The sequence below is a fragment of the Girardinichthys multiradiatus genome, chromosome 2 (assembly GCF_021462225.1).
Source record: "Girardinichthys multiradiatus isolate DD_20200921_A chromosome 2, DD_fGirMul_XY1, whole genome shotgun sequence".
NCBI classification, from domain to species: domain Eukaryota; kingdom Metazoa; phylum Chordata; class Actinopteri; order Cyprinodontiformes; family Goodeidae; genus Girardinichthys; species Girardinichthys multiradiatus.
The window spans coordinates 24,477,770-24,499,907 of NC_061795.1; the positions used below are offsets into that span (position 1 = coordinate 24,477,770).

At 42.3% G+C, this 22,138-nt stretch overlaps 1 protein-coding gene across 4 annotated transcripts in view; it reads right to left on the reverse strand.

Annotated features, from left to right (window-relative positions):
• eps8l2 (EPS8 like 2) overlaps positions 1-22,138 on the reverse strand; it is a 50,951-nt gene that overhangs the window by 9,942 nt on the left and 18,871 nt on the right. For 2 of the 4 annotated variants that reach the window (XM_047382059.1, XM_047382052.1), the window contains exons 4-10: positions 13,964-14,028; positions 9,151-9,312; positions 8,444-8,593; positions 1,508-1,587; positions 1,266-1,378; positions 1,094-1,164; positions 885-1,011 (exon numbers count right to left, since the gene is read on the reverse strand). In XM_047382059.1, coding sequence (XP_047238015.1) covers positions 885-1,011; positions 1,094-1,164; positions 1,266-1,378; positions 1,508-1,587; positions 8,444-8,593; positions 9,151-9,312; positions 13,964-14,028 — 768 coding nt within the window. Of the gene's footprint in view, positions 1-884; positions 1,012-1,093; positions 1,165-1,265; positions 1,379-1,507; positions 1,588-8,443; positions 8,594-9,150; positions 9,313-13,963; positions 14,029-14,110; positions 14,139-17,119; positions 17,163-22,138 lie in introns of those variants that run through there. The other 2 variants (XM_047382068.1, XM_047382075.1) reach the window with 2 other exon arrangements.

A 22,138-nucleotide genomic window follows, 5' to 3' on the forward strand; every position in this document is an offset into this window, starting at 1 on the left:
TGTAGATTGTCACTTCTATAATATTTACTTTTCCATTGCAGAATTAATTACGCTTAGGAAAACAATTTACAAATTACCCACAATACACAACGTGCACAACGTTGCATGATGCAGGCCAAGGTTGTTTACCTACAGGCCATAATGTTATGGGTGACTGGTAAAGCTTCCCTTACTAGAAAAGTATTTTATTTGCATGGAGAAGTCTTTAGTGGTGTAAAATTCAGACATCATATTTACTCTTTATGCTTTTACACAGGTTTTAACAAAGAACATATAGTTGCACTGTAGCTGTCTTTGCACACACAAAGCTCAGTTTATAACCTCCTATGTTATATCCTCTGTTTATACACTCTAAAATAAAATAAACACACATGTTTTGCTTCATGAAAGCGTCAATGAACATCAATATTTGAAATTATGTTTAAATGCACGTATTCTGCACTGTTGGTACTGTTGAATGTGCATTTTTAGGTTTTTTGTTTCCAAGTAATTATTATTCTAATCCCAGATTGATTTGAAGTTGCTTCTATCACCTATTGAACCAGATAAATTCACACGCTGAAAGCAACTAGGTAGAGCTTCACAAGACAGACTTTAGCCTGACTAGAACTATTGTGCTGTTTTAATATCGCGAGATCTCGTTCCAGGGGATCTAATCACACCCTATTGCCAACAGTTATGTTTTTGACTCCTCAAGGAAAGTTTTCTATCTTTCAATAAAATACATAAATAAAATCAGCTAAAGTGTTGGTAAAACATGCATGAAAATATGAGAAATCACATCAGCACACAGGACATAAAGAGAACCACACATGGCAACATGAGCAATGCATGGATATTGTCACACAGTTTAAACCACTGCAGAAGAAGAAAGGGGGACAGACCTGCTGGTCCTTTCTTCTTGTTCTTCTTACTCTTGTTGCGTTGGTTGAGCTGGGAAAACGCCTCTATTGCCTTCTGCAGCCGCCCAACAAAGATCTCTATGTCGTCCAGAGAACAGTTGAGGATTTGCTAAGGAAGAAAAAACATAAGCTTCATTATGCTCTCATTAGAAGGCAATGATGAAAAATCCACAATGGATATAGACACCCACCACATCCTTCTCGATGCGCTGCGCCAGCTTTTCCTGTGACTCAGCATCATACGGTCCAGCAAGTTGGTTATCTATCATTCATCACAAAAAAAACATACAGTAACCATAAAAATTCAAAGCTGTTTTAGGTGTGAATTTTCATGTGAGTGTACAACTCTATGTGCATTCTTACCGTAAGGGCTTGCAGCGGCTGCCACTCGTCGATTTGCAACAGGTGGTGGGCCCCTTGGGGATGAGGGAGGGAGGATGGTTTCTCTCTGATGCTTCATTTTTTCCTGGTTTACCCTGAAAAGCAAGAATGGGGCAAAAACACATCATTATCATTAATTGCGTCCAGGAAGGTAAATGTAACTAAAATGTTAAATATATATACATACTGTATATGTGCTTGTGTATCAATGCCATTGTTCTTACCTAAGGGTTTCAAGTCTCATTTTTTGTCCATGTTTGTTGTCTCCTAGGGCACTATCTATGTCTGCGTGAACCATCTCAGCCTAGACCAAGATGACAGAGATGCACAAAATCATATTGTTCAGTTTCAGACACACAAAGCGTTTTAATACTCTTAGGGACTGATCTTCAAAGTTCCCAAATAGCGGGTGCTAATTTGCGTGTACTATAAATAAATTGCACGTGCAATAAGTGGGCATATTTTGTGCTATTTTCAAAGATTGCCCATGCAATGGATAACAGGTGCAAATGAGGAAATTGCATGTGCTACTGACAGGAACAAGAGCAAACAGATCCCCTCTGCTGTGTTGCTAGAAATATGCAGGAATTGTTACACTGCATCATTACAAATGATCCAGTTGGTGATTTTTTCCCTCCGTTCCATTCAGCCCTTGCTTTTCTGGACTGTTTCAGTTAGTTAACTTTTGTTGTGCTACGCACAGCAGGTTTGTCATCTGCCCTGACGAGATTATTTCTTTAATGTTGCTCGACGTACAGTACAGTACAGACCAAAAGTTCGGACACACCAACTCCTACAACAATATATTTTTATGTTGCTAATATGACGTTCAGGCTTAAATATTGTGTTTATTATAAACTCTGAACTCTTCAAACATATAAAAACAAGAGAACCCGGTGAGTCTCTGAAAAGAATTGTGAGATCAAAGTAGACAAAATAATTAACAGACATATTTGTCTTGTATATTGTTAATATTGATTGGCCAATTTGTTGCGAGTTAGAGTACAGACCAAAAGTTTGGACACACCTTCTCATTCAAAGAGTTTTCTTTATTTTCATGACTATGAATATTGTAGCTTCACACTAAAGGCATCAAAACTATGAATTAACACATGTGGAATTATAAACTGAACAAAAAAGTGTGAAACAACTGAAAATATGTCTTATATTCTAGGTTCTTCAAAGTAGCCACCTTTTGCTTTGATTACTGCTCCGCACACTCTTGGCATTCTGTTGATGAGCTTCAAGAGGTAGTCACCTGAAATGGTTTTCACTTCACAGGTGTGCCCTGTCAGGTTTAATAAGTGGGATTTCAAGCCTTATAAATGGGGTTGGTACCATAAGTTGTGTTGTGCAGGAGGTGGATACAGTACACAGCTGATAGTCCTACTGAATATACTGTTAGAATTTGTATTATGGTAAGAAAAAAGCAGCTAAGTAAAGAAAAACGAGTGGCCATCATTACTTTAAGAAATGAAGGTCAGTCAGTCCGAACAATTGGGAAAATTTTCAAAGTGTCCCCAAATGCAGTCGCAAAAACCTTCAAACGCTACAAAGAAACTGGCTCACATGAGGACCGCCCCAGGAAAGGAAGACCAAGAGTCACCTCTGCTGCGGACGATAAGTTCATCCGAGTCACCAGCCTCAGAAATCACAGGTTAACAGCAGCTCAGATTAGAGAACAGGTCAATGCCACACAGAGTTCTAGCAGCAGACACATCTCTAGAACAACTGTTAAGAGGAGACTGTGTGAATCAGGCCTTCATGGTAAAATAGCTGCTAGGAAACCACTGCTGAGGACAGGCAACAAGCAGAAGAGACTTGTTTGGGCTAAAGAACACAAGGAATGGACATTAGACCAGTGGAAATCTGTGCTTTGGTCTGATGAGTCCAAGTTTGAGATCTTTGGTTCCAACCACCGTGTCTTTGTGCGGCGCAGAAGAGGTGAACGGATGGACTCTACATGCCTGGTTCCCACCGTGAAGCATGGAGGAGGAGGTGTGATGGTGTGGGGGAGCTTTGCTGGTGACACTGTTGGGGATTTATTCAAAATTGAAGGTATACTGAACCAGCATGGCTACCACAGCATCTTGCAGCGGCATGCTATTCCATCCAGTTTGCGTTTAGTTGGACCATCGTTTATTTTTCAACAGGACAATGACCCCAAACACACCTCCAGGCTGTGTAAGGGCTATTTGACCAAGAAGGAGAGTGATGGGGTGGTGCGCCAGATGACCTGGCCTCCACAGTCACCGGACCTGAACCCAATCGAGATGGTTTGGGGTGAGCTGGACCGCAGAGTGAAGGCAAAAGGGCCAACAAGTGCTAAGCATCTCTGGGAACTCCTTCAAGTCTGTTGGAAAACCATTTCAGGTGACTACCTCTTGAAGCTCATCAACTGAATGCCAAGAGTGTGCGGAGCAGTAATCAAAGCAAAAGGTGGCTACTTTGAAGAACCTAGAATATAAGACATATTTTCAGTTGTTTCACACTTTTTTGTTCAGTATATAATTCCACATGTGTTAATTCATAGTTTTGATGCCTTCAGTGTGAAGCTACAATATTCATAGTCATGAAAATAAAGAAAACTCTTTGAATGAGAAGGTCCAAACTTTTGGTCTGTACTGTAACTCGCTACAAATTGGCCAATCAATATTAACAATATACAAGACAAATATGTCTGTTAATTAATTTGTCTACTTTGATCTCACAATTCTTTTCGGAGACTCACCGGGTTCTCTTGTTTTTATATGTTTGAAGAGTTCAGAGTTTATCATAAACACAATATTTAAGCCTGAACGTCATATTAGCAACATAAAAATATATTGTTGTAGGAGTTGGCAATCTATATGTTATAGCTTTGTTAATTTTAAAACATAGTGTCACATAACTGTCCTGCAAAGAAGTAAATTCGAACATTTATGTACATAAAAATAAATTATTTTCCAATGGTTTTACTAAATTCATTTTGTTTGTTTTGCCAATATTTTAATGATGTACGTGTTTGATTGTTTAAATTGTTTTTTGGTGACACAAAATTATTTTTGACTGGATACACAAAACCCTCACTATGCGCTTGAGCCTGCCAAGTCTGTCCGGCTTTCTCCTCTTCCAGTGAATCCAATTCACCACCAGGTGATGATCAGTGGACAGCTCAGCCCCGCTCTTCACCCAAGTGTCCAAAACGTGGCCGAAGGTCTGAAGACACGACAACAAAGTCAATCATCGACCTCCTGCCTAGGGTGTCCTGGTACCAAGTGCACTGCTGAACACCCTTATGTTTAAAAATAGGGTTCATTATGAAGTCCAATAACGAAACACCGCTCGAATTCAGATCGGGAGGCCATTCCTCGCAATCACGCCTCTCCAGGTGTCACTGTCGTTTCCCACGAGGGCGTTGAAATCCCCCAGCAGAATAATTGAGTCCCTGGGATTGGCACTATGCAGCACTCCCGACAGGGACGCAAAGTAGGCTGTGTACTCAACACTACCGCTCTGCACATGGGCCGAAAGAACAGTCAGAGACGTGTCCCCAACTCGAAGGCGCAGGGATGCGACCCTCTCATCCACTGGGGTGAACCCCAACACGAGACGGCTGGGGGGCAACAAGCAAACCCACACCAGCTCGACGCCTCTCCCCGTGGACCACTCCACAATAGAAGAGAGTTCAGCCCCTCTCGAGGAGATTGGTTCCAGAGCCCACACTGTGCGTGGAGGTGAGCCCGACTATTTCTAGTTGATATCTCTCGACCTCCCGCACAAGCTCAGGCTCCTTCCCCCCAGCGAGATGACATTCCACATCCCTAGAGCCAGCCTAAGCATCCGGAGATTGGAGCGCTGAGGTCTCCACCTTCGTCCGCTGCCCAATTCTCTTTTCACCGGTCACTCATGGTTCCCCCTGCAGGTGGTGGGCCAGTTGGGGCATGGCCGCATGTCTCTCGTTCAGGCTTGGCCCAGCCAGGTCCCGCGAGGAGCAACCCGGCCACCAGGCGCTCTTCGGCGAGTCCCGACCCCAGGCCTGGCTCCATGGTGGGAGCCAGGTTCCGCCATACCAGGCGACGTCACGAGCCTCAATTGTGTGATCCTCGTGAAAGTGTCTTGAACCGCTCTTTGTCTGACCCATCACCCAGAGGCTGTTTGCCATGGGAGACCCTACCAGGAGCATTTAAGCCCCAGACAACATAGCCTCTAGGATTATTCCTCTAGGATTAGCACTCGGCCAGGGATGTATTCAACTCCCACCTCCAGGAGAGCTTTGAGCAGATTCCGGGGGAGGTTTGAGACATAGAGTCCGAGTGGACCATGTTCTCCGCATCTATTGTCGATGCTGCTGCCCATAGCTGTGCCCATAAAGTCTGCGATGCCTGTTGCGGTGACAATCCCCAAAGCTGGTGGTGGACACCGGCCGTAAGGGACGCCATTAAGCTGAAAAAGGAGTCCTATTGGCTGTGGTTGGCTTGTGGGTCGCCTGAGGCGGCTGATGGGTGCCGTAAGGCTAAGCGTGCAGCGGCCCGGGCTGTGGCAGAGGCAAAAACTCGGGCCTGGGAGGAGTTCCGTGAGGCCATGGAGAAGGACTACCGATTGCCCTCAAAGTACTTCGAGGGTCTCCTCAATCCTGATGTCACACATTCCCTGGTGGAAGCAGAGGCTGGGGACTCAGGGTTGAACTCTTTCATCACCCAGGCTGAAGTCACCGAGGTGGTTAAAAAGCTCCACAGTGGTGGGGCTTCTGGGGTGGATGAGATCTGCCCTGAGTACCTCAAGTTTCTGTATGTTGTGGGGCTGTCATGGTTGACATGCCTCTTCAACATTGCGTGGTGGTCGGGGACAGTGGTCTGGACTGGCAGACTGGGGTGGTGGTCCCCCTTCATAACAAATGTGACCGGAGGGTGTGTTCCAACTACAGGGGGATCACACTCCTCAGCCTCCCTGGTAAGGCCTATGCCAGGGTATTGAAGAAAAGAGTCCAGCTGATAGTCGAACCTCAGCTTCAGGAGGAGCAAGGTGGTTTTCGTCCCGGCCGTGGAACACTGGACCAGCTCTACACCCTCCCCATGGTACTCGAGGGTTCATGGGAGTTTGCCCAACCGGTCCACATGTGTTTTGTGGACCTGGAGAAGGCATTTGACTGTGTCCCTCGTGGAGCCCTGTGGGGGGTGCTCCATGAGTACGAAGTCGGGGGACCTTTATTAGGGAACATCCGGTCTCTGTAAAAGCGGAGCAGGAGTTTGGTCCTCATTGCTGGCACTAAGTCAGACCTGTTCCCGGTGCATGTTGGTCTGCCCTTTGTCACCGAACTGTTCATAACTTTTATGGAAAGAATTTCTAGATGCACCCAAGGGCCGGAGGGAGTCTGGTTTGGGGACCAGTGGATTTCGTCTCTTCTTTTTGCAGATGACATGGTCCTGCTGGCCCCCTCTAGCTAAGACCTACAGCATGCAGTGAGGCGGTTCGCAGCCGAGTGTGAAGCGACTGGGATAAAGATCAGATCCTCCAGGTTGAGGCCATGGTTCTCAACCGGAAACCGGGCACGCCCTTGGAGATAGAGTGAGGAGCTCGGCCAACCAGGAGGAGCCAGTTGAGGTGGCTTGGGCATTTATACCAGATGCCTCCTGGACGCCTTCCTTGGGAGGTCTTCCAGGCATGTCCCACCCTGAGGAGACCCAGGGGACGGCCCAAGACACGCTGGGGGGACTATGTCTCTCGACTGGCCTGGGACGCCTTGGGCTTCCCCCGGAGGAGCTGGAGGAGGTGTCTGGGGTATCTGAGTCTTCTGCCCCCGCAACCTGGTCCTGGATTAAGCGGAACACGATGAGTACAAGTACAAAACCCTCCCCTGGCAATGTTCAAATTTAAACAACGTAATCAAACTGATCCAGCTCCAATTCTCCTGCAATGACATAATGTTACTGTCAATAATGCTGTCTTAAAATGGATTTTTCCCCTGCTAAGAAGTGATTTTAGCATTCAGTTTGCAAGTGAAGGATTCGATCTGCCTCATAATGTCTTTAGTTCTTTCCTATTAATTATATTATCAACATCAAAGCACAGTGGGTCTTTTGAATGATGTGCGATTACAGGCTGTGCGCGCTTTATAGTTATGTACTTATTTAGCCATGAAACCATGTAAATAGCCATAGACTTCTATGAGTATACCTAGTGATGCATCATTCAGTTGACCAATAATTGCAATAGGCCAATTTTACCTTGAATCTGATCAAATACTTCAACAACAACCTTCGTTGATGCAATTTGGTTTGATGGATAATTGGTGATAATCATGACGTTCCTTCAATTAGGTATGATTTCAACCTACAACCTGCATCAAGAACTGCAGGCCTGCAGCTCTTTTTTGTATTTTACAGTCCATCTTAGATTTAATTTTTGGATTAAAACAAAGTTTATACAAATAGGTTTGTACATTGTCTGATCCTTTAAAAAGGAAATCAGGATCAGCCAGTTAGACCTACAAGAATAGTCCAGTCAACTGATAGTGGCATCTCTTACAATAACCATCTAATTTAGACACAGGAGAGCCTTCATGGATTATACAATGATATCAGTTAAATCTGCCATCAAGTTATTGAAATTGGAGGTGTTTTTCAGCTTTTATTTCAGCCTTTCTCCAATTTACATCATCGGCACCCTTGCTGAAGATCTGTGGGTCGTCAAGTCTCCAAAGCAATAACTTACTTTACCACTGGTGATGCAGGGCGCTTTAGCCTTAGGGTAAGTCTAATCAGTATTTAAGCAAAACAAAGACACTAAACGCTTTTTGCTGCAGGTATATTATCAATGGGTTATTATCTCTTAACATAACCTACATTCAAATGTCTAAATTGCTTAAAATTACCAATTTAAGTCGCATTTTAAAATTTCACATGTCTATTTTAAGATTATTTATCTGGGAAGTGGCAATCTTTCTACAGTGAGTTATAAAAAAGCATAGAGATTAATCTGCCCTTAGGAAATCACAGTGTTTCTACAGATGACCAAAAAATGTGAAATAATAAATTATTTGTTCAAACACAGAAATGAAATCGAACCAAAAGCACCAATAAAAACATCAGAATATATATAATTAACAACATAAAGGCATTCAAGGGCAGCTCAAGAGTTAAGAACATGCTCTTGTCTGTGAAATCCACTCTAAGACCCACCTCCACCTCGTCACAGTGGAAGAAATGGATGTCTGGCCTGTGTTGGTCCTTGTCCTGACACACGAGCAGCAGCACAGATGGGTAGCGTGTCTGATTCAGCACCGTCTGACAAAGGTGGATTGTGGTGACAGGGAAGTTCTCCAGTTCTTCCTGCATGACAACCAGAAAGCCAGAGGGAACGAGATGGCAGTATAGAAAATAACTTAATAGGTCATGCTCTTTATATGGTTTAAAAAAAAGCTATTAAGAAAAAAGTAAAGACGAAATCTTAATATGCTGCTTGGTATGCTTGTCTGAAGAGCAGCCAAACACTTAATATTAATTACCATTATATATGCTTTAAAATAACATCACAAGGAGGAATTAATAACTGGTTTAAATTATCATCATTCTGGTAGATTCATTTGGCGCACTTTAAAATACTCTGAAGTAGTTATGAAAAACTTTTCTGCCAGATGAAAATCATTAACTCAAAAAAACAAATTAAAATAACTAAACTCCAAAAGTAAAATTTATTAGATGTTCCCAAAATTGATAAACGTCTTCATTGTTAACTAGCCTAAGGATTGATGTAGAAATTCAGCATTGGTTTCAATGCCAAGTATTGAAACAAATCTGGAGTCAGTATGTTCCTTGTGGGAACATACTTAATATCCTATTAAATCACAGACGCATGTACAAAGCATTATGTGTGAACACAAACAAACCTGAGTGTCACAATCAAGAAGTTTGACCGCCTTGTCTGTAACCTGGAGTAGCATCTCCTGTGTCCAGATTTTACCTCTCGAGTCCAGAAGAATCAGTTTCTTGATAGCATCGTCAATAGTGACGATGGATTCTGTCTTGTCCATAACAAACGTAGAGAGATGCTGAAGAAAAAAAAGCTGTTAGTGACTATAACCCGGAGCTAGCTAAATGAAAACAGATAAAAAGTACAAAAACATATGAAACTTATTTGGTTTTATTTGACATATATGGTTTTAGAAAACCTTTTTAGTCAATTTATACATACATATTAACATACGTACATATTAAAAGGAATTGAGGCCTTACATTATTGGACATAATTATATGTGTACTTAAGAATGGGTTATTTTTTCTTTTTTTGCCGAAAAGATCTTTAAACAAAATAACTTTATAATTTATGAATTTACTTTATAAAGTAAAAAACTTTATAAAATGAGTCTTTCTAAAAAAAAAATTTCCAAACTATAAGATTTTTTTTCCCTCCGGGCCAATTTGTAATTAATTAGTTATTAAAATTATTTATCAACTCAATGTACTTATTTTCCAGATTTAAACTTTCTCTCAGCATAGTATGGATGAACTTACAGAGCCATGCATAAGTATTTATGCCCCTAGTACTTTTTGACACATTACAACCACAAACCTAAATGTATTTAATTAGGATTTTATTTGATAGACCAAAACAAAGTAGTGCATCAATGGGAAGTACTCCCTAGTCAATACTTTGAAGAAGGTGTACAAGCACCTTTTGCTGCATTTACATCTGCAAGTCTATCAGTGTTTGTGTGACGTCTCTACCAGCTTTGCACATCTGGAGATGGACTTTTTGGTTCATTCTTCCTCGCAAAATCTCTCAAGTTTAGTCGGATTGGATGGAGAATATCTGTGAAAATCAAGTCTTGCCACAAGATTCTCATTTGGATTTAGGACTGGACTTTGACTAGGCTATTCGAACACTTAAATATGCTGGCATCTAAACCATTCTACTGTGGCTCGTACTCGTACTCGTCGTCTTCCGCTTATCCGGGACCGGGTCGCGGGGCAGCAGACTCAGCAGAGACGCCCAGACGTCCCACTCCCCAGACACCTCCTCCAGCTCCTCCGGGGGGAGCCCAAGGCGTTCCCAGGCCAGCCGAGAGACATAGTCCCTCCAGCGTGTCCTGGGCCGTCCCCTGGGCCTTCTCCCAGTGGGACGTGCCTGGAACACCTCCCGAGGAAGGCGTCCAGGAGGCATCCGGTATAGATGCCCGAGCCACCTCAACTGGCTCCTCTCGATGTGGAGGAGCAGCAGCTCTACTCCGAGCCCCTCCCGGATCGCCGAGCTCCTCACCCTATCTCTAAGGGAGTGCCCGGCCACCCAGCGGAGGAAGTTCATTTCAGCTGCTTGTATCCGGGATCTCGTTCTTTCAGTCATGACCCAAAGTTCATGGCCATAAGTGAGGGTAGGAACGTAGACCGACTGGTAATTCGAGAGCTTTGCTTTTCGGCTCAGCTCTCTTTTCACCACAACGGACCGGCACAGCGCCCCCATTACTGTGGCAGCCGCACCGATCCGTCTGTCGATCTCCCGCTCCATTCTTCCATCACTCGTGAACAAGACCCTGAGATACTTAAACTCCTCCACTTGAGGCAGGAACTCCCCTCCAACCTGAAGAGGACAAGCCACCCTTTTCCGGTCGAGTACCATGGCCTCGGACTTGGAGAAGCTGATCTTCATCCCAGCCGCTTCACACTCGGCTGCGAACCGCCCCAGTGCATGCTGTAGGTCTTGGCTAGAGGGGGCCAGCAGGACCACGTCATCTGCAAAAAGAAGAGACGAAATCCTCTGGTCCCCAAACCAGACCCCCTCCTGCCCTTGGCTGCACTTACTGTGGCTCCAACTGTATATTTAGGGACATTGCCCTGGTAAAAGGTGAACCCCGGCCCCTGATACAAGTTCTTTACACCCACTAATGAAGTTATTGCAGGATTGTGCTGTATTTACCTCCATTCATCTTCTCATTAACTCCGACCAGCTTTACTGTCCCTGCTGAAGAAAACCATCCCTATTGAACAATGCTGCTACCACTACATGTCACCTTGGGGACTGTGTGTTCAGGAAAACATTATAATTTATGTATGCAGTGAACGAGGGAAACCGAAAATGAAATTCCTCGTCTGTGCACAAGGTCACACAAGTAAAGCTGATTCTGATGTGCAGTGTTAGTTCTCCATTACACATAACGTTTAGCATGACAGTCAAAAGGTTCCACGTCGCTCTCCTCAAACCAGAACAACTTCTTCTACGTTTGCTGTGTCCTCAACAAGGTTCTTGGCAAACCACAAATAGGACTTTACACAACTGTCTTTCAACGATAGCTTACTTATCACCCATCTTATCACTCTATAAAGTTCATAAATGTGTAGTGCACAACCATTAGTTGTCTACTCAACAGATTCTCCCACATGAGCTGTGGATCTTTACAGCACCTTCAGAGCTACTATTAGCCTCTTGGCTGCATCTCTAAATAGTGCTCTTTTTGCCTGGCCTGTCAGTTTAGATCAACGACCAAATCTTAGAATCTTTGCAGTTGTACCATAGTCTTCACGTTATCAGATGATGGGTTGAATAGCGGCTCTGTGAGATGTTCAGAGCCTGTTATACAACTTCTCTACAGTTTTTTCTCCGACCCATCTACTGTGTTCCTTAGTCTTCGTGTTGTTTGATTAATGTTCTCTAACATCTGAGGCTTTCAATAAACAACTGGATTTATTTAGAGATTAAATTACATGGGTACAGACTTCATTAACTAAGTGGAAGTGAAGCTGAAGGGAACTTCCAAAAGCAAGTGGTAGCAGTGGATTTTATTTGAAGGTGAGTTAAAAGTTTCTGAATACATACACACACTGTTCAGATTTTTTTATTTTAATAAATTTTAAAATATATTTGCAAACCATGTATAATTTTACTTCTACTTCACAACGATGCCCTACTTTGAGTTGGTCAAATACATAAAACTCCAATAAAATGCATTAAAGTTTGTGGCTGTAACATCTGAAAAACTACACAAAGTTCAAGGAGCATGAATCCTTTTGCAAAGCAATGTATGTTATCTGTCTGTCCAATAAACATTTAAAGCCACTTAGTTCTGTGTAAAAAGTGGCTGCAAACAAGAGATAAAATTCCCCTGTCAGCTTTATGGAAGCGACTGGCTTTTACATTTTTTCCAGAACGAATTGTCTTAAATTGGTGTTAACAAATTTTTAGATGCTGTATTGTCATGCAAGCATTTTTAGATTTGAGAGTTGGCACCATAATGACCCCCAGGTTTAGTTTCTATCTGTGATATCAAAACGTACGTTCTTTATTACTTTTGTGAAGTCTGACGCAATCCGGAAGCAGAGATTAACCATTAGGTGACAAATGTACATCTTTCAGAGGAGGATATTTCATACCTTAATGCATCTATCAAGGTAAATATATACACAAAAATATTCTAGCTAAGAATACAGAGTTAGCAGTTCCTTCAGCTGACAGTGAAATCTGAGTTTATGCCTTTTTATTTTTGTTTTACATCATGTAGCAATGCCTCTAATGTTGAAGTATTTCTTACAACCAGCCCATGTGTGATAAAAAGGAGGCAGTTTGGATAACCATGTGGAATATAGTTCAGAACCAATCACTGACCCACAGCACGTCTCCGACCTGTGTACGTTCGCCCCACACAGCTGCCCTCAGAGGGCTGATTGCTTTATTATAGGGTCTCGTAAATCATCATTATGTGAGCTTTGATCTCAGGTCAAAGAATAGTACAGGATAACTTCATTATGTGCTCCGTATTTATCTCATCTGTGACCAGACAATCTAAACAGTTAACAGTGGTGGACCTTTTTGTTCACCACTTGTTTGATTTCCCCTACTAGCCTATTGGGAGGTAAAATCAGCTCTACTTAAAATCTATTCCACTTAGATTTGTCATATCTGGACTCAAGTATCCTACTCTAAATACAGAATGTATCAAATGGCTCTTTTTTTTCTGTTGCTTCTCTCACTCAGTAGCTAAGCGTTGAAGCAATCAGTACATACAAAAAAAAAATCAAGATTTGTAATTAAAAGATAAAGGAGGTCAATTAAATATAAATCAAAAAAGGAATCAATTGAACGATTAGAGAATCATAGAATCTTTTTGTCTTTTGCATGACAGCAGGAAAAAAGTCTGGAAACTCAAACAATTTTCCATTCTAATCTTTTTATTCTAAGATATTAGAACCAATTGCATCTCAGCGACAGGGCCTACAGATTTTATATAAAATTAACTTAAGATGCCTAAAAAACAACAACAACAAAAAAACTTCTGAAAATGGTGAAAATCCACAACATACAGTATGATCAGACCTGGACTTAAGTATTTTACAGAAACAGATTGATTTGTGAAACTGTTGCACTTTTCCTGGAAAGAATGTTTAGTTTTTCAAATATATAGGTACAATCTTGTCTCTTCATGAACCCAATATGTAGGGGTGTACTATTACACAGGGAATTCAGACCAGTTTAAAAGATTGCCTTCTAAAGCAAATTATGAGAAAATAAGTTATACATTTTGTGCAGCTCTACAGAGAAGTACAGAGGTTTTTAAAACTAAATAGAATAAACTTTATTTCATTTTCTCTAAACCACTTGAGGAAAAAAAACAGTCACTGACTAACAAATATTTGGGAAACCTTTCATATTTTTTAAGTTGTTCAGCTAAATTCTGAACTGTAAATCAAATCATAAAGCATTAAAGACTTTACCTCAACGTGATACTGTGACGTCTCTTGCATGATGAAATTTGAGTTGGAGTACTTTTTCCGCTGTTCTGTAGGTAACAAAAAGAAAAATTATTCTCTGCTGAAAAAAAAAAAAATTGTACAGTAGATCTCCCCATAAACAGCACTGACCGTAAGTCCACATGTTGTCGTTTCAGTGAGAACACATGAATAGAAAAAGTAATGTGTGAGCTAAAATGAACACTCAATAAATAAGGAAGTGACAGGACTCTGGGCAGGCTTTTATTTTCCCTATGACCTCACAGTCATCAACTCTGCAAATGATTCAGATTAGTAAGGCAATTGCTTTAGATGGATTATTTGATCATATTTTTTGCTGATGCTGAACAAGGCCAACCTACATAATTACTCATTTTTTGTATAATGAAACTAAAAAGAGTTCTGATCCAAAGAATTGGTGAACTGAAACCAAATCCTTCAAAGAAGTTAATCTTAAATCTTTTATCATAGGAATGAACGTATCTTGATTTCCCCTCCTACATTTCATAATATGTAGTCCAAGGTGGCACTGAACGTCCAGGGCTGCATTTATAAGCCCATATTTACTTGCAGGTGCAAAGATCAATGACAGCACCATGCTCAGTTCCTCCTCTCTGGCACTTTACCTACTAGTTAATAAAGTGACCATAAATCTAAGACTGGTTTGAGAATTATTCTTCACAAGTGGAAAACATTTAAGAGAATTTTAACATGTTTAGCAGGAACCTGAGGTCAGACAGTGTAATCTTCAGAGCAAATAGCATAAAAGTTAAATCTCAAACTCTGCAGATCTCATTTAACACAGTAAATTTAAAGTGAATAAAGTTTTTTAATAATGCAGTCCGAAAAACTGTTATAATCCCAAGAAGGACTGTCAGCAAAAAAAAAAACACTAATTCTCCAAGAAATGTAGCAAAGATCATCTATAAAGTTGCATCAATAATTAGATATATTCCAGTTATGAGCTCATCAATATATTTGGCTGATCACCAATTTTCACGGTGTTCCTGGATTGAGATAAGATGTTGGTGGTCCAAAAGCTAAAGCTTCGTAAATGTTGGCAGCGTCATGATGACAGAACAGAGACAAATGCAAGTTTATCAGAACTTATCTTATCATCACAATATTTAGCAATAATGATCCAGTCACATCTTTGCCAAAAATCTTCCAGGTCTATTTTGGAGCAACATACCTGACATTTAACAAAGACTGACATTTCTAAAGCAATGCATTTTAGTGTGAGGCCATTTGTCCTTCAGGAGAAACTTTAATGAATGGGTCACTGGGGCTAGAAGCTGTTGTATAGTAAGTAAGCAAACATTTATTTGTATACCACCTTTCACAGATAAAATCACAAAACACATGAGAAACAAAACACAACATGAAAAAAAACCCTCACTTTGATTGAAAATCCTGTCCGTACAAATATGTCTTTAGCTGTGTTTTAAGAGACTCAATGGAGTCAACAAAACGTGTTAAGCAGGAGTGATATGTGCTCTCCTGTTTGTGCCTCTTAAAAGTCCTGCCGCAGCATTCTGAAGGTGATGCAAAGCAGGTTTATTAAAACAAGTCACGAGGCCATTACAATAATCCACACAGGACAAAATAAAAGCATGCATAATTATTGTGACACGAACAGTTTTTAAACACCCAGTCGAATTTTAGTTTGCATGTAATATGTTCTTTTTTTTTGTATAAAAAGCACTCTATTGATTACTATATCTTGACACAGTGCTTTGCAGAAGCATTCGAAAAACCTTAAACTTTATCATTTTTTCACATTTCAACAACAAGCTTTGTTGTGTTTTTAGGGGGATTTATGTGATAGACCTAAAGTATGGCTTGTTTTTATATTCAGCTTCCCTCAGTCAACACTTTGTAGAACCATCTTTTGTTGCAATAACAGTCCTTTCCAGTATGTTTCTACAAGCTTTGTGCATCTAGGCTGAAAAAGTTGCCCATTTTTTGTTTCAAAACAGCTCAAGCTTAGTCCATGTATGAGACCATCAATGTTTAAATCTTGATTGTCAGTTGGATCTAGGACTGGACCTTAATTGGGACATTCTAAAACATGAATAAGCTTTGATCTAATCCAACCCACTGTGGTTCTGGTTGTTGGAAGGTGAACCTCCACCTTATTCTTTAGTCTTATACAGCCTCAAGCAGGTTTCTTTTGATGACTGTCCTGAATTTAACTCCCATCAATGTTCCCATCAACTTTGACAAGCTCCCCTGTCACTGTTTAAGAAAAACATCCCCATAGCATGATGCTGCCTTCACCATGTTTCATTGCAGGGATAGTAAAGGGAAGTTTTTTGGTCATCCTCCAATAAAAGGTCTTAGCATGTAGTCCAAAAAGTTGAGCTTGGGCCATTTCTGATCAGAGCACCTTCTTCCATGTTTGCTGTGTTCTCTAGATTACTTGTGGTAAGCTTCAAAAATAGCTTTCTACTTGTAACTCCTCTATTTAGGCCAGATTTGCTTACTCAGTCTATCATGTTAGGTGGTGAGTCATGTCTTGGTGTCTTTGCTGTTGTGTTATGCTCTTTCCACTTTTCATGTGAGGGACTAAGATTTTCAAAGCCTAAGATAGGGTATCACAACTTAAATCTGCTTTAAATATCTCCCCAACACAATCCCTGACCTGTCTGTGTCAGAGTTCTGGGAGTTTTTGCTGTTTACCAGTTTCACCTGCTACTAACCCCATCCAACTTCTAGATGGCACCAGACGCACGGTAAGAGCTGAGTCCACAGCCTCATCAGGAGAGGAGCTTAAGAACCCAACACTGCCAACACTCCGGTGCCTGAGTGTTAACCTGCAGTGGTAACTCTAGCTGGCCAAGACAAGTCTCTTTGTGATTTTTTCTGAGTACTTACCTTCTCATGTCCTCCTTCCCAGGTTACCTCCAGTCCTGAGCTTCTGCATCCAGTCTGCTTATGCAGAAAACCCAGATCCTCTCTTTGCAAGAGAACTTCACGGATTATCTTCTCAGTTGGCTGCATTCCGGTTTCAAGGCTCCTGAGGCTTCCTGTGAACGAACCTGGCTCAGCCTCCACCGTGCTCCCCTCCAAGACCATCCACCTGGTGCCACCTCTAACTCAAGTGCAAGTAAGACAGGATTACCTGGACCATTCACTTACCCGACAAGTTCCCGGAGTTTCCATCCATCTTTCTTCTTCTCCCCCCTGACGGATCTCCAAATCACCCTCTGTAAGCAAAATATATCAAGATCAACAACCCAGAATATTTTCTGCCACTTACCATTGATCCCTTCTCCATACAGCGGCGAGTTCCTGGTTCTCCAGCATTCAAATATATTTCATAATAAACTTGTTAAACCTTTCCTGTTTCCTGAGTGCATTTATGCATGTGGGTCAAAGCAGCTAGAAAAACAATGACAGAACACTCAGGCCAATCTGACCCCGCAGATACACTTAGGAGGACTCTTTCATATCATAGCCTCCAGATCCAGCCCCACGGAAACTCACTTCGATCCCTTCTGTAACAGCATCGCCACACCAACCAACAGATTGAACAGATGTCCTCATTACTCCAGCATGCTCTGAACAGCCTAAGCCCTGCTGCACCAGAAGGCGCTGCTGAGTCTGCCATCTCACAACAACTTCCTCATTCCTGTGACACATTTCCCCCAACCCGGAGAAGTTTTCCGGTGAAGTTGGTAGTTGTGGAGGTTTCCTCCTACAGTGCTCCCTAGTGTTTAATCCTTCTCCACAATCTTTTCCCCATGACGATGTTAAAATCTCCTTTATTTTAGGACTCCTGACTGGAAAGGCATTAAGATGGGCTGAGGCTCGCTTTACCGATCATAACCACTTCGGCTGTACTTATAATGATTTTATAAGTGAATTCAAGCAGATGCTTGACACCGAGTTATACCAGACCAATACAGCCTGCCGTCTGTGGGCGTTAAAACAAATAAATAAACCAATTTCAGAGTTTTCTATAGAGTTTCGTACTCTAGCAGCAGCATCAGGTTGGGACATCTGTGCTGCCTTTTTCCAGTCCCTTGACGAATCTTTGAAGGATGAGTTAGTTTTGCTAGATGAACCCAAAACTCTAAATGAGTTAATAGCTTTAGCTACTCGAATAGATAATAGATTGAGAGATAGGTCACGTTTTGAAAGGTTTGCTGTGAGATCACAGGCACCCCTGAGCTCAGCTGCAGCACCTCGCCCAGAACTACTTTCACCCTCCCCAGAACCCATGCAGATTGCTCAAACTCAACTCTCCCCAGAGAACGCCAACAAAGGAACGAATCCAAGCAGTGTTTATGCTGTGGGACACATGGACACTTCAATGCCTCTTGTCCAGTGTGACAAAAAGAGAGGGTCCGCCAGCTGTAAAGGGGAACCTGACGGACCACCATTTCGCCCCTACCAATAACAGATTCACCATACCAGCTACCATCTTGTTCTCTTAAGATTCAATCCACTTATCAGCTCTCATTGACCCAGGAAGTGAGCAAAATTTAATCAACCAATACTTGGCGGAGCAGGCTTAGATCGACACAGAACTTCTTCCTTTCCCTCACCTGGTTTCTGCCATTGATGGTAAGAACCTTCAACACATCACACACAAGACCAAGCCTCTAGAATTAATAATCTCAGGCAATCATCGTGAACTGATATCCTTTTTCGTGTTTCCTGTTTCTCAGAACCCCCTAGTGTTAGGTTTTCCCTAGCTTGAGAGACATAATCCACTCCTTAATTGGTCAAACTGTCAAATCAGTTCCTGGTCCACTAACTGCCTCTCATCCTGTCTACATTCAGTCGTTCTGCCCAAACAGTTCCTGAGGAGTATATGGATTTAAAACAGGTCTTCAGTAAGACCAAGGCTCTGTCCTTACCCCCTCACAGGCCATACGACTGTGCCATTGACCTTTTCTCTGGGGCTCCCCTGCCCTCCAATCGACTATATAATATCTCGTGCCCAGAACGACAAACTCTGAAAAAATATATCACTGAATACCTATCTGCAGGCATCATTCGTCCTTCATCGTCTCCTCTAGGGGCAGGATTTTTCTTAGTGGGAAAGAAAGATGGATCCCTTCGTCCATGCATTGATTACAGGGGACTCAATCTTATCACAATAAAGAACAAATATCCCCTTCCACTTATCTCTTCCACATTTGAACCAGTACAAGATGCAACCATATTCTCCAAACTCGACCTCCGAAATGCTTACCATCTTGTCTGAATCCGCCAGGGGGACGAATGGAAAACAACTGTTAAGACCCCCTTGGGACATTTTGAGAATCTTGTCATGCCTTTCGGCCTTTGTAACGCCCCGGCCGTATTTCAGGCCCTAGTGAATGATGTCCTGAGGGACTTCATAGATCGTTTTGTCTTTGTGTATCTAGATGACATCCTCTTTTACTCAAATAACTTCTCAGAGCATAAACAACACGTCCGCCTGGTCCTTCAACGCCTCCTAGAGAACTGTTTATATGTAAAAGCTGAAAAATTTGAGTTTCACAAGACCTCTGTTACCTTCCTCGGATTCATCCTAGAGGGTGGGCAGGTTCGTTCAGATCCAGACAAGATAAACTTCTGCAATAAAACTGGCCCTGGAAGAGTGGCGTCATTGGCTGGAGGGCGCTGAACACCCAGTTGTGGTATGGACAGATCATAAAAACCTAGCCTACCTTCAAGCAGCCAAACGCATTAACCCTCGCTAGTCTCGTTGATCCCTTTTCTTTTCCCGTTTTAACCTCTCAATCTCATACAGACCTGGTTCCAAGAATATTAAGCCCGATGCCCTCTCTCGACAGTTCTCCCCGGATGACTCTGAAGAGGAACCTGCTCCCATCCTACCACCAAGTCGTGTTGTTGGAGCCCTCACGTGGGATGTGGAGAACTTGGTATCCCGGGTCCTCAGAATTGAACCAGATCCCAGAACCAGACCCCCAAATCGGACTTACGTCCCATCAACTGTCCGGTCCCGCCTGATCCATTGGTTCCATTCTTCCAAGTTCTCGGCCCATACTGGCTCTAGTCAAACCATCGCCCTCATCTCCAGAAGGTTTTGGTGGCTGTCCCTTTATAGAGACGTAAAATAGTATGTACAAGCCTATGCTATCTGTGCTAGAAACAAGTCATCTAACCAACCACCCGCAGGACTATTGCAACCCCTTTGTATTCCTAAGCGACCCTGGTCACATATTGCCCTCGACTGTGTCACCGGACTTCAAAAGGAATGACCACCATACTCACTATTATCGACCGTTTCTCTAATACCTGTCATCTTATCCCCCTCAGAAAACTACCCTGTGCCCTTCAGACAGCTTAACTTCTGGTGAAACACGTTTTCAGACTCCATGCAATACCTCTGGAGATCCTCTCAGACCGCAGACCTCAGTTCACAGCTAAGGTTTGGAAACAATTCTGTTCAGCATTGGGAGCTAAGGTGTCTCTAAACTCAGGATATCACCCACAGTCTAATGGCCAAACGGAACGAATGAATCAAGAACTGGAATCCACCCTCTGTTGTTTAACTTCAACCAACCCCACAAACTGGAGCCAATTCCTGCCTTGGGTCGAGTACGCTCATAATTCCCACACTTCTACTGCCACTGGTTTCTCCTCTTTCGAAGCTTCTCTGGGCTACTAACCACCATTGTTTTCCGCTGACGAAAAAGAGATCTCTGTCACTTCAGTACATCATCACATCCATAGATGCAAACATATCTGGACAGCCACTTCACAAGCCTTCAACACACTGCAGAGCAGAACAAGAGGTTCGCGGACAGGAGAAGGGTTCCAGCTCCCCAATACCAACCTGGTCAGAAGGTTTGGCTCTCGTCCGGTGACATGCCATTAAAATCGATGTCCAAGAAACTCGCCCCCAGGTTTATTGGCCCGTATGAGATTGAGGCGATTATCAGCTGTCCTCTTAAAGCTTTCTTCGAGTCTCGGCATTCACCCAACGTTCCATGTTTCTCAGATCAAACCCGTTATCACAAATCCTTCTTTGCAAGAGAAATTCACGGATTATCTTCTCAGTTGGCTGCATTCCGGTTTCAAGGCTCCTGAGGCTTCCTGTGAACGAACCTGGCTCACCCTCCACCATGCTCCCCTCCAAGGTCATCCACCTGGTGCCACCTCTACCTCAAGTGAAAGTAAGACAGGACTACCTGGACCATTCACTTACCCGACACACTCCTGGAGTTTCCATCCATCTTTCTTCTCCTCCACCCTGGCGGATCTCCAAATCACCCTCGGTAAGCAAAATATATCAAGATCAACAACCCAGAATATTTTCTGCCACTTACCATTGACCCCTTCTCCATATAGCGGCGAGTTCCTGGTTCTCCAGCATTCAAATATATTTTATAATAAACTTGTTAAACCTTTCCTGTTTCCTGGGTGCAATTCTGCATGTGGGTCAAAGCAGCTAGAAAAACAATGACAGAACACTCAGGCCAATCTGACCCCGCAGATACACTTAGGAGGACTCTTTCATCTCCTGTGTTTCCCAATCTTAATGATGCTGTTCGTTCATTAATCTCTAACAAACCTCTGAGGCGTCCACAGAACCGATGTAATTATACTGATATTAGATTACATAGAGATCGAGTCCCCTTGCTAATTAGATACATTTCGAAGCCAGTTTCCTGCAGTGGATTTTATTAAGGGGTATCCAAGTGTGGCATTATTAAGTTAAGGTGTCTTAATAACGGCACATTTCATATCTTTATCTGCAAAAAATAAAAAAGGGCTATGCATACTTTTGCAAGGCAGTGTACATAAAATAATAATCCAAACAAGGGTGTGCTGTTTTTTTAACCATTACAGCACAACTCGCTTACGTTTGTTTTGTTTGTTTCCTTGTTTTAAAATTCAGACCTATTGGATTTTTAAACCTAAAAAAGTTTTTTAAGAAGCAAAAATACTTTACAACTTCTCAAAACCAGGACAAAACAAGGGGAAAAAATAAAATAGCTTGTTTTTAATCTTAACGTTTATTTATATCCATATGCAAGCACTAGATATCAGTGTTGCGTGAGCTGCTTTGTGATGCCATTCACTTTAAAATTGCTGATGTTAAATAAGCGCACCACAGTGCTTTGACCCATTTAGCAGATGAATAATATGAAGGTAACAATTATGCTTTAATGGGGACATGTTCCTATAAACTCA